The sequence below is a fragment of the Coenobita brevimanus genome, chromosome 6 (assembly GCF_032717465.1).
Source record: "Coenobita brevimanus isolate Jiangsu-jjx chromosome 6, ASM3271746v2, whole genome shotgun sequence".
Lineage (NCBI taxonomy): Eukaryota > Metazoa > Arthropoda > Malacostraca > Decapoda > Coenobitidae > Coenobita > Coenobita brevimanus.
This window is the reverse complement of record NC_136959.1, coordinates 65,398,850-65,411,043: the sequence shown is the minus strand read 5'-3', so window position 1 is coordinate 65,411,043 and position 12,194 is coordinate 65,398,850. Positions and strand designations below refer to the sequence as shown.

Genomic DNA, 12,194 nt, shown 5'->3' with positions numbered 1-12,194 from the left:
ATGACATGTCATGCCAGATGATATTTATATGAATTGCTAGTACAATAAGAGGAAAGAATGAAGGAAAGAAAGACAGAAGAGGAAGAAAGGAGAGAAGGAAGGATGAAAGAAAATGACAGTCACTCAAGAACAGCACTACACTCACTCAATGTAATGCTGCTCTAGGGTGCGTGCCTTTTCATCTCTTTCATTCTTCCTTCCTTCCTTCCATTTCTTTCTTCCTTTCTTTCATTCTTTCACTTCCTTCTGTCTATGGTTGACTCTTCACTGAGTGACAAGCCAAATGGTTTCCTGTACACCAGGAAGCCATTTACTACACTGGATGGCAAACGTATAACCAGACTATAGCACCTGGTGGTTTAGTGGGCCATTAAGGCACTTCAGTTGGACTGAGCTGGTGCAGGTTTACCAGTAATCCTAGGGGTGGTTGGTGTTTATTGCTTACCTAATGCCACTCAAAGAAGAGCGAGGCTGGTTAGATGTCAGGACCAACTTGCCAAGCCCCAGGCTCGTACGCTTCTCATGAGGCAACACAGGATTAGATGATGGATGGATGGCTATACAGTAATATCTGTATAAGCATGATTCTTATAACCCACAATAAAAGAATGTTGTATGTGGTAATGTATACTTTCAGTAATCTGCATTAACCCCTCCCATCCGGGTGGCATGTATACAACTACAGTATACATGACGACCTGGGGACATCCGAGTGGCACGTATACAGTATACTGTATACATGATCTAGTGTTTTGTAGTATTATTGTTATTGTATTATTATTATGATTATTGGATCATATTATAATAGTATATTATACTATAATTTTATATTATAGGTTTAGCTGAGAATTATGATTTAAATAATGGTGATTTTTAAGAAAAACATCTGCTGGTGGTTTGGCTGGTGAAAACAACCCCCGGATGTGATGGGTTAATATACAGTGGTAATACTTTACTGTAATGTGAAGTTTTGCAAATGTCAAGCAGTGCCATACTAGATCAGTCATATCATTGGTGTGATTGTCTCTGTTATCTGATGCTTTTTTTTAGTTTTGGGGAAAGTTGTATTTTGTGTGAAATAATCCTAGAGTCGGTGTAGATCAACTCAGTGTCTTTAACAGTAATTGAAACATTTTTTTTTTTTTTTTGGCATTCCTCTCAAGGTATGAACTTTTAGCCATAGAACATAACTGCTGTCCTCTCAACATGCCAATCAAGTGACTGTTTCTGCAGTCAGTGGTGCATTTTATATTCCTAACTTTGCTTTGTACTGTCAGCTTCCAGTTCATCAGATTTTTCGGTAAAATTGACTCAGTATTTCTCTTTTGTATAATAACGACAGTAAGCACTGTCTTTTCAAACTTGCCATAATATCCATCAACTTGATTTTTTTGTTTTTTCTACTGAACACAAGACCTGACACAGTTCGGGGGAGACCTCATGTGATGAAGAGCTTAATGAAGTCCTTATATACCCCCTCCAGTTTGAAGTCTCCATAAATATAATCTGGTGGTAGCAAGAAAGACAATCAGGCTGGTAGGGTTAATTTGTTTACCTCCCTCTCTGACTTCACTGTACACAATAACTGACTTTGATATATTTTTCTAATTTCCAATTTAACTCACTGTTATATTGTTTTACCTTACATTACTTTAGATGATATACTGTGATCTTTGCATCTTGGCCTAGATAATGCTGTGAGCTTGTGTTTTTAAAATAATCCACCCTCCTTATCGTGCATTGGTTTCATTTTTCTCATACTATGTTTGGTGGCCTTGTATTACCTCATGCTATCTGTTCTTCTGTGTAAGTGCATCTCTCTTTAGTCTTGCATTGAACTCTGTCTAGCTCTTGTATAATGTCTTTCTGTTTGAGTGTCTGCAGAAGTGTTTCCAGGTAAGGTCTTGCATTGTGATCAGCCCATTGTCTCTTTATGTACTCTTTCTATCTTTGTCTTTATAAATGCATTATTTGGTGATCTAATGTTGAGCTCTATTCTCTTCCGTTAGGTAATTCTTATAAGCGTGTTCTTTACTTCGTTTTGTTCTGTTTATAAAGGCTCCAACATGCTTGCATGCATTAGCCTTGGTCATAGAATGGCAGCTCTTTGTGCTTTACTGTTATATTAAAACTGTCATTTCCAATATAACCTCTTTCTTTCTTGTCTTCTTTCCAAGTGCATCCTTCTGTGGTCTGAGATTGAGATTGATGCAGTTCTTGTATGACCTGTCTGATCTTCTTTATAAAACATCTAGTTACTGCTGTATTTGAAAGTGTTTCCAGTTCATGTATGACCTCTTTCTTTCTGGTCATCTACATTAGCATACTAGATCCCTTTATGGTTTTACACTGGTTCTGTATATCCTCTTTCTGTCTCATCATTTTTATACAGTACGTGCATCTCTCTGTGATCATACGTTGAAATGTATCCAAATTTTGTATGGCCACTTTCTGTTTGGTCTTCTTTATAATGCGTCCCTGTTCAGTGTTATGTTGACACTGATCCAGCTCATCTATTTTTTTCTGATCATGTTTAGAAATGCATCCTTCTAGGGTTGTATGTTGAGATCAATCCATTCCCTGTAGTGACTGATGGAAGTGTACACCCCAGGGATATTCTGCTGGCCACAGTGAGTTGGTCCATATGACACCAGCCCGATTTGTAGGTAAGGGGGACCTCGAGGCCCAATGACCACTAGAGGACCCCCTGAGTCTCCTCCACATGAATCCTGCCCAGGTCTGCCCCCAAGGCACATCTGTTGGTAGAAAGTTAGGATTTGTGAATGGCGGTGTTTTGATGTTCTAATTTTAAATACAGAAAATCTTTGATACATGCTGCCTCCCCCCTCCCTCCCCCTTTTTTTAATGGGGTTTGTGAATGGTGTTTTTTTAGTTGTGGGTTGTGAAATACAATAAGTCCTTGTTATATGCTGCTTTATATATATAGATAGATAGATAGATGATAGATAGATATAGATAGATAGATAGATAGATATTATATATATATTATATATCTATCTATCTGTTTATATATACACATATATATATATATATATATATATATATATATATATATACACACACACACAGTGTATATATGTATACAGTGGGCTCACACAGTACGTGAATTCACGGTACGCAAATTGCATAGTACCTGAGTGACCAAAAATAATAACCAAAAAAACTTCATCGCGTGAGTTTAGCCCACAATATGTGAGGCAGAGGCAAGGAGTGGCCCAAAACTGCTATTTTCCCGACTATGCGACCCCCTTCCCCGCACAAGGTGCCCATTGTGACTTAGAGGCTCATGGGGAAGGTGCTCAAGAGGAGTCTACAGTAAGATCTTGCCAATAACAACTTCGACAATAGTGTTTTCGGCAATAATGGTAAGTTAGAATAGATTCCCAGTTTCTATGATAATGCTTGGATTCATTTGAACGATGGTTATTTCACGGATGCCAAATTGTTATACGGCAGATACGTTCGTAACAAGATGAGGAATGAAACAAGCAAACAAGAAGAGATGAAGGGAATTGCCGAAAATGTGAGCAGTAGTGAGGAGGAGATGGAGGATCCTCCCCTCACTACCTCCCCTGACTCGTCCGCTGCCGTCCCTTCCACCTCCTGCAACCCCCACCAAAATGACTGTTGCTGCATTCTGGAAGTAATATAACATTTGACAGGTCGTATGTTTCTTCGGCAAAGCCTGGAATAATGCAACACTGGCAACCGTTAAACATGCATGGCGCGGCAGGTGCGGTGGGGACACTCTGTAAGTGTTTTGCTGCTCCTCGGAACCCCTGTTATTTAAGTCCATCAGGCCTGTTGTCTACTGTTGTTAAGGTGACTGACCATATTTTTGTTACTGTAGCTTTATCTGTATTATATGTCTGAACAATTTTCTCTTTATTGTGTCTCTAAGGGTCAAAAAATGTCAAGGTAAGAGGGGGTACCGCCCATTTGTAATTTTTCTCGTAAGAGTACGTATTCACAGTGTGCGATTTCACAATGTGCTAGAACCAGGACCGCCCATCCACTTGTGTACTGTGCGAGCCCGTATATATATACAGTACAATCCCAGTTAACCGGGTGGCTTGGGGAATTTACCTTCCCGGTTACAGATTTTTCCCGTATTTCTGATTTTCAAGTCAAATCTATACAAAGGCTATCACAGCAGTAAATACAGTTCAGGTACTCACCAGTCACATTAGGGGTTACACTAAGAAATTCCGCCTGAAAAACTGCCTTGTAAAAACACACCATGGTCATAACGCACGTGTGCAATGTCTAGCAACTAGCAGTACTGCAAATTACACCAGTCCATTGTTTACCGAATTACTGTATTCATTATATGTACTGTACTCATAAAAATTGAAAAATAAAATATAGAAATAAAAGCTTGAACATTTATTAGTGAACTGATGATGTGTTAAGACTGCACTGTAGAATTATCACAACACCTGTGCCCCCACGTGAGTTTGTTTACGTTTCCGACTGTTCTTCTTCTTCCCTACCTGACCTCCATCACTCCACCCCTCACCCGCCACTCAGCTGTTTTGCAGAAAATAAAATAAATGATGTACGTATGAAATGCAGGCATATTATTTATTTATTTTTCTTCCAACAAAGTAAACTTTCATTCCTATTAACATTTATATTCAGCCATTAGTGTTTTATAATGTTCGCCTTTTTCAAGTCTGTTGCATATGTCCAGCTTCTGTTTCAAGGTAAGCACGATATGCTTACGTTTAGTTTGCACTTTAGGCATTTTGGAGTGTACAAATTACCGTCTATCAGAGGAACACAATAGCAAGAGACCTTGTTTACTGTCCGGTGGCAAAACGCAGACTGGTGATTTTTGGAAGGTGTGGAGGATGACTGAATTCAAGTAGGGGAAAGAGGGGAGAGGAGGGGTGGTTAAGAGGATTTGCTAGGGATTTACATCAGCCGGAAATGCCTTCACCTCGCTTTGTCTGACTTCCCCCAGCCTCGTGTGACACAATCAAACGGCGGTTTGGCGGTCCATTCAAATTGGCGCACAGTTATAACTTACTGACATTTTTACCAGCCCTTGAATTTTCCCGTTGTTCTGAGTATTCCGTTTGTCTGGATACCGGATTGCTGGGATTGTACTGTATATATATATATATATATATATATATATATATATATATATATATATACAGCAAGCTCGCTCCCAACACGTGGGATTCGTTCCTAACGTGGCGCGTTCAGCGCGAAACTGCGCAAGTTTTAACTACTCCTTATTTTGCTCCCTAGATCCCCTAAACATGGTCTTTTGCTGTTATCTACCACTGGTAATCAATATGAAGCACTTTAAGTGGTTAGAAGGTTTATTTAATGTTATGACTTACAAAAACAGTACTGCACAGCAAAACTTCAACATACAAATACGTAAACACAAGGCAACATTCTGATGCCAATTGGTTTTGGCATCGGAATGTTGCCTTGTGTTTACGTATTTGTATGTTGAAGTTTTGCTGTGCAGTACTGTATTTGTAAGTCATAACATTAAATAAACCTTTTAACCACTTAAAGTGCTTCATATTGATTACCAATGGCAGATAACAGCAAAATACCACGTTTAGGGGACCTAGGGAGCAAAATGGTTTCAGGACTTCACTGTCAAGCCAGTTCGCTGTCACAACAATAACAAGACAACATAGACTTTGATGGATCCCCCTGAAATATAGTTATTAAAGTATTGATTAATTAATAATAAGTATATTTATAAAAGTATTGATTAATTAATATAAGTATATTTATAGAATGACGGGGAATCATCCAGGGTGTGAAATGTCCTGACGGGGAATCGTCCATGTTTTGACGGGGAATTAACATGACGGCGAATTGTCTCGGGGCCCACCGATCGTGGGTAATCATATAAATCAGGTTAACTGGTTACAAGGCTTTATTTAATGCTTTAACTTTCTTTAAGTGCTTTAACTTACAAGTGTATACCGGAATAGTATATATTTAACTTACAAATACAGTACTGTGGAAAAGCAGTACAGCAAATATTTAACAAACAAATAAAAAAGGTAATATTCCGACGCCTATCAGATAAACTGGTTATAAGATTATTTCTTGCTTGAACGTTATTTAATAGTACTTTAACTTGCACATAAATTTACCAGAACAGTACTGTAAATATTTAACTTAGAAATACAGTACTATGGAAAAGCAGTACAGCAAATCACATGACGTGATCAAAAACCGTGCGTGCTGAGCTGATGTTTGAGGATTTGGCTTTTCAAAGGCCTCTCTTGCGTAAATTTATAGTTTTCGTAATGGTTCTTTAATCTTACGTTGTCTTATACGTATCCCAGCACTAACCGCGTATAATTGCGAGCGCGTTCGGCGAGAACGTGTTCGGGGCGAGTTTACTGTATATATATATATATATATACGCACGCTGAAAGGGACGAACTTCTGCTGTCGACTGTGCCTTTCATAGGAAAAAAAAAAAAAAAAAAAAAACTATTAAACTGAATTTGATATGAAAGTTGTTTGGCTAAAAGTGAAGCTCTGTGAGTTTAAAATTAAGGAAATTTGACAAAAATGAATAAGTTGTTACTGGTTAATAGAAAACATGTATATTTTCCATTACAACTGACACAAGGACATGGTGATCCCACTGCTCATCATTTTTGTTGCCAAAACCTAAGAGCTCATATGCCACAAGAATGGCCTGAATAGAACTGGGAGCTATTGGCCCTCAAAATATGTCTATCAATCTATCTATTGCCAGATGCCTCAGTCTTGTAAGGGGTGGCCACAATCAAATCATCTCCATGTCACCCTGCCAATGCCTTACTCCCATCTCACATCCCCATCTCTCATATACCTGTTCACACCACTCAAACTATGTGATTATGGGAAATGGCATGATGATAGACAATATGGGCACTAGCTTGTACTGTATGTTTGTATAATGTATTGTTCTTTTCCCCTTTTTTGTAAAGTGTCCCTTTTTACTAATAATTTTTATCCAGCTCAGGAAGCACATCTTGTTCTAAAAGGGTTCCTTTCACCTCAGAAATTTTAATATCTCACTTACATCTTGGTCTCTAGCATTTTCCCTGATTTCTGCAAACTCCTTCCATTAAATTTTGATAATTATATGCAGTATGTTTTATGGTAGGTGAGGGCACTCACCATCCACTCACTCAATGTAGTGATCCTTTGGGGTTCCTGCCCTTTCCTTTCTTCCTTCTTTCCATTATTTCCTTCATTCATTCCTATTCCTTCTGTCTGCGGATGACTCTACACTGAGTGACAAGCCAAATGGTTTTGTGTACACCAGGAAACCATTTACTATGCTGGGTGGTAACCATATTTCTAAATTATGGTGCCTAGTGGTTTAGTGGGTAATTAAGGTGCTCCAATTGGATTGAGCTGGTGCAGGTTTGTATCCAAGGGATGGTTGGGGTTTGTTGCTCACATATTGCCACTCAGGGATAAGAGTGGCTGGTCACTTTCATCTTAAATGTCAGGACCAACTTGCCTTGCCCTGGGCTCCTGTGCTTCTCATGGGGCAACACAGGATCAGATGAGGAATGAAATGACTGATATACAGTATGTTAACATAAAATCTGAGCAGCCTTAGTAGTTATGCTAACAGAATTGAATTACTTTGAGAATGGTTTCTGTTAAATTACCTGCTCCTCAACTAGTTGCCCTTGGTAAGTGACATTACATTCCTGTTGGTTGAAGAAAGGAACTTTGACACTGAGCATGGTGTCACTTGTGGTCCCATTTTCTGTGAAGCCCCAACCTGCCACCTCTGGCTCCCGCTGCCCTGACACAAGCCTGGCATTGAGATTAGCTGGTGGCAGGCACACAGGGTCTACCCACTCTGCAAAAGTCAAAACAGAAGTTATACAAAAAAGCACACACTGAAAATGTTCATCTTTGTATTTGTCGCATATAACTGTTTGCCAAGAGATCACAGTAGGTCCTCATTATGTCAGCATTTATCATTTTCTTTTCCCTTAAATAAGTCCTCTGTAGTCTTCATATTAAACTGAATAAAATTATTTCATGGCATGAACAGTAATCCATGCAACTTGTCATTATATGAAACGAGTTAATACTGTTAGTGAGGAATAAAGTAAATCTTTGTTTTAATTTTTTTTTTTTTTTTTTTTTTTTTTTTTTTTTTACTAGTACTTCCTCAGTAGATCACAGAAGAGTTGTGTATTGACATTCTTTTGCTACATGTTGGTTTTGCTGTTGAGTAACCCCAGTCTGTCTGACTGAGTGAATCTATCAATCACAGGCAAGCAATTGCCCCTGCACAGTCATCCCATGCAGTGAACTGATGTTCCCATGTGGCAGACTGCACCTCACCACAGCAAGATGTGGGGAAAGGTAGAGAGATTTGGTTCTTGGATGGATGCCACATATGTGTGTTTTCACCCAGTTAACAGGGGCACCTTAGCAAGTCCACATCACCCAGTTATTTGGTTTCATGGTTACCACCTAGCATTGTAAATGGTTTCCCAAGTTATAGGAAAGCATAAGGATTGTCACTCATTACAGAGTCACCCAAAGGCAGCACTACATTAAGTGAGTGGATGGCAGGTACCCCAACTGCCACATGCATTGTCACCTGTAAAGGTGCTTAGCCGGTTTCCCCAATTTTCAGTACCAGTTATGGCAAGAATTTGTGTAAGTGAGGAGCATCTGTGTAGAGCTTATTGCAAATTTGGTAGATGAGGTGGCAGAGAGGGAGGAAGGGAGAGTATCTCTACAAAGAACAATGGCAACTCACCACCGCCAGTGAAGTTAACTGTCTGTGCTAGCCTAATAAGAGCAATGTCATCAGAGTAGCTGGCACGGGTGTTGTAGCTCGGGTGGATGATGGTTTCCTCCACGGTATAGTTCCGTGCAGGTGGGGCACAGAAGTCGTTGCCCTGGGAAGTTCGTTCGCAGTCTACGTCAGTGCTCAATTTGTAGTCCCCCAGTCGTACAAATGCTCTGTGGATAATCATTTTTAGACTAATTTAATTAGTTTTAGCAACTGATTACCAGCATTACATGTCTGGACTGAGTAGCCTTGCCCTAAGCCTTTAAGCTCCTGAAGATGGTATAAAGGAATGGATCATGGCTATATGGATGGATGATTTTCTTTTTAGCCATCACCAAGTAGGCCTTTGATAATTCTCCCTCATTTGTGCTTTCTTCAATCTTATTTTCTGGGCCCTACCTCACCCTATCTTTAGGAGGGATTGGGGGTCATGGTAATGATGATGATGATGATGATGATGATGATGATGATGATGATGACAACGACGACGATGACAATTGATGACATTGATGATGATGATGATGATTAAGTTGATGATGATCTTGTTTCAGTGTCATGAACTGTCTAAACTGATGAATTACTGTATCCTCACAAACACATTTTGTTGGCATAATTATTTTAATCAGTCTTGTCTTTCATTATCCACTGAGAGCTTAGATTATAAAATCCCAATCACCCAGATCCCTTCAGTCTGGAAATTTATTCCTAAACTGTTGTGCCAAAAGCAACTAACTGGAAAAGGCAAAATGTTACTAAAAGGGCTAATAGAGACTTCATAACTCATTTGCAACCAGATAACCTTAGTAAAATCATCTGTAGGTAGCATGAATAAAATAAAAACAAATGTCCTTGTGCAGAAGGAGTTCAGTATATAAACTGAATGTGGACTTCTTCATGTTAACAACTGAATAATTAGTTTTCTTTTAACCTCTGGAAAGAAGTCTTTTTACTTACGCATCCCACAGTAAGATGTTTTTGTACAAGTAAGGGAGAATTTCTCATGGTGGAGGGGTGTCTCCACTAACCCTGTCAGTTGACTCATTTTATTCAGTTGACCCTTGCTGTGGCCAGATGATCTCATTTATTACTAATGATAATGCATTGTGAGGAAAAAGAATAAATTATAGAATGCTCACCCGATGTAGTGCTGCTGTCGGGTGTCTGTCCTTTCCTCTCCTCCATCCTTCTTTCCTTCCATCCTCTTCTGTCTTTCTTTCCTTCATTCTTTCCTTGTCCTTCTGCCTATGGGTAACTTTTTACACTCCCTCTTCTGTCTTTCATTCTTTCATTCTTTCCTCTTCCTTCTGCTTGCGGGTGATTCTACACTGAGTGACAAGCCAAATGGTTTCCTGTACACCAGGAAAGCATTTACTACGTTGGGTGGTAACCATATAACCAAATTATGGTGCCTGGTGGTTTAGTGGGTAATTATTGTGCTCCAATTGGACTGAGCTGGTGAAGGTTTATATCCAAGGGGTGGTTCGGGTTGATTGCTCATGTAATGCCACTCAGGGATGAGTGAGGCTGGTCACTCTCATCTTAAATGTCGGGACCAACTGCCTAGCCCCGGGCTCCTACGCTCCTCATGGGGCAATGTAGGATTGGATGATGGATGGATGGATATAGAATGCTCCACAATTAAAGGTTAAAGTCATGTAACAAACCAGTTATGCTTACAGTTTCTTTGGTCCGAGCTGACTAGGGTGAAGGCAGTGAGCTGCTGTCAAGATGTATCGCTTGTGAATCACTGAACCTCCACACAGGAATCGTACCCCAGGAATCCCATTCTCTATAGAAACAAACAAAGTTAAGAAATACAAAATAAGCATGCATCTGGTAATTGTTCTGATGTACGTTGTATGAGTACAAAGACACCAGTGTATGATAGAGAACTTGTATAATTGATGGTGCATTCACACTTCTTAGTACACTTTAACAAGCTTGTTGCTGTATAATGTAGGAACTTTGGAAGTCAGTGCAATTTATCCACTTTACCTGAGTAGGCCAAAGCAGCCATCCAAGGATATTTTCCAATACCTGTCTCGTTCCCTCCATGTATCCTGTCTGGGAAGAGGGAGCGGCCACACTCCCTTGGCAGAAGGCTTGCTTGGGGACAGCATACCTGGGGGAGGAATTAAATTTCACCCTTGCTCTTTAACCATTTAGGAAATTTACAGCATAACTTGTTTGTTACAGTGTCAACATGGGACAAATTTACAAATTTTTAAATGCATTCCATATTCATACTAAGTACTGTAGTATGGGTATAAGTAAGACAAAAAATGTAGTTAACTGAAAAATGTGTCAGTCTTTCTCCTAAGGAATTACTGTACCAGGACTGGTCATGGTTAGGACTGGTGATGGTTTAGCCAAGGTTTTCTATCAACAGGAAGCTTTAATCAAGTACCAAAACTAGCAAAGTGGTTACCCACCAGTTGGTGGAAAGCACTGGGAGGAAGAAGTCTCAGCCATGTATAATGATACCTAAACTAAAGTGAGAATCATCTTGCATTTTGCTCAGTTTAAAGTACTATGCATATGACTAAGTTTCCTGATTAGTTAGCTTGGTGGTGTTGGACATCATTTTCGTTTAGTGTGTTATTAACTCCGTTGCTGTGGAAAGGGTCCCTTTACGTATCTCATTATATTCAGACATGGTTAAGATGTGTAATAATGGGGTTGGAATAAATTTCCATTAACCTTTAACAAGCAAGTCTTCCGTGACATGAAAATCATGAGACAATAACAGGAAAAAAGAAAATACTGTATAGATTAGACTGATTTTGGCAAACTGTAGGAATTTTTCACAGCACAAGTGTGACATAAAAGTCCATAATGAGTAAAGGCCTCCCACAAAGTAAAGATACTATCAGGCCCGTACAGTTAGTTCTTTTACCATAAGATGCTGATGCAACACTAGTGCCCCACTCAAAGGTGCTTCTAATTCATTACACTGTTCTTAAATCAGAAGTGAGTGCCATTTTATTATGTTTTTAACCCCTCAGTCATGAACAGAGAGCATGTCTTTTATGTTGTTACACTTATAACATTTTGCCGGCACACATTGTAGACTTCAAGTGAGGTAATAGCTAAAATTTAAAATTACTTCCAAAGTTTAGGAAGGTTTGAGACTAAGTTACCGTAGTCCAAATAACTGAAGTCGTAGAAGATTACCCAAATTCCTCGAAAGTGTTTAGATGACAGAATGGCCTCTGGCGATTTCTTGGATTCTAAATGATTCACACATAAGGACTGACTGCAAAGTACAAGCAGATGTTTTAAATAGCCTTTTTTGGACATTCGTTGTTGCTATTAGGCCATCAGTAAATTAAAGAAAAAAATTGCCTTTTAAAGTTCCATT

At 39.2% G+C, this 12,194-nt stretch overlaps 1 protein-coding gene across 2 annotated transcripts in view; it reads right to left on the bottom strand.

The window, feature by feature from the left end:
• Positions 1-1,316: 1,316 nt before the first annotated feature.
• LOC145402233 (CLIP domain-containing serine protease HP8-like) overlaps positions 1,317-12,194 on the bottom strand; it is a 29,293-nt gene continuing 18,415 nt past the window's right edge. For both annotated transcript variants that reach the window (XM_080274355.1, XM_080274363.1), the window contains exons 4-8: positions 10,829-10,955; positions 10,511-10,622; positions 8,798-9,003; positions 7,683-7,879; positions 1,317-2,756 (exon numbers count right to left, since the gene is read on the bottom strand). In XM_080274355.1, coding sequence (XP_080130481.1) covers positions 2,550-2,756; positions 7,683-7,879; positions 8,798-9,003; positions 10,511-10,622; positions 10,829-10,955 — 849 coding nt within the window. In that variant the 3' untranslated portion in view covers positions 1,317-2,549. The remainder of the gene's footprint in view (positions 2,757-7,682; positions 7,880-8,797; positions 9,004-10,510; positions 10,623-10,828; positions 10,956-12,194) is intronic.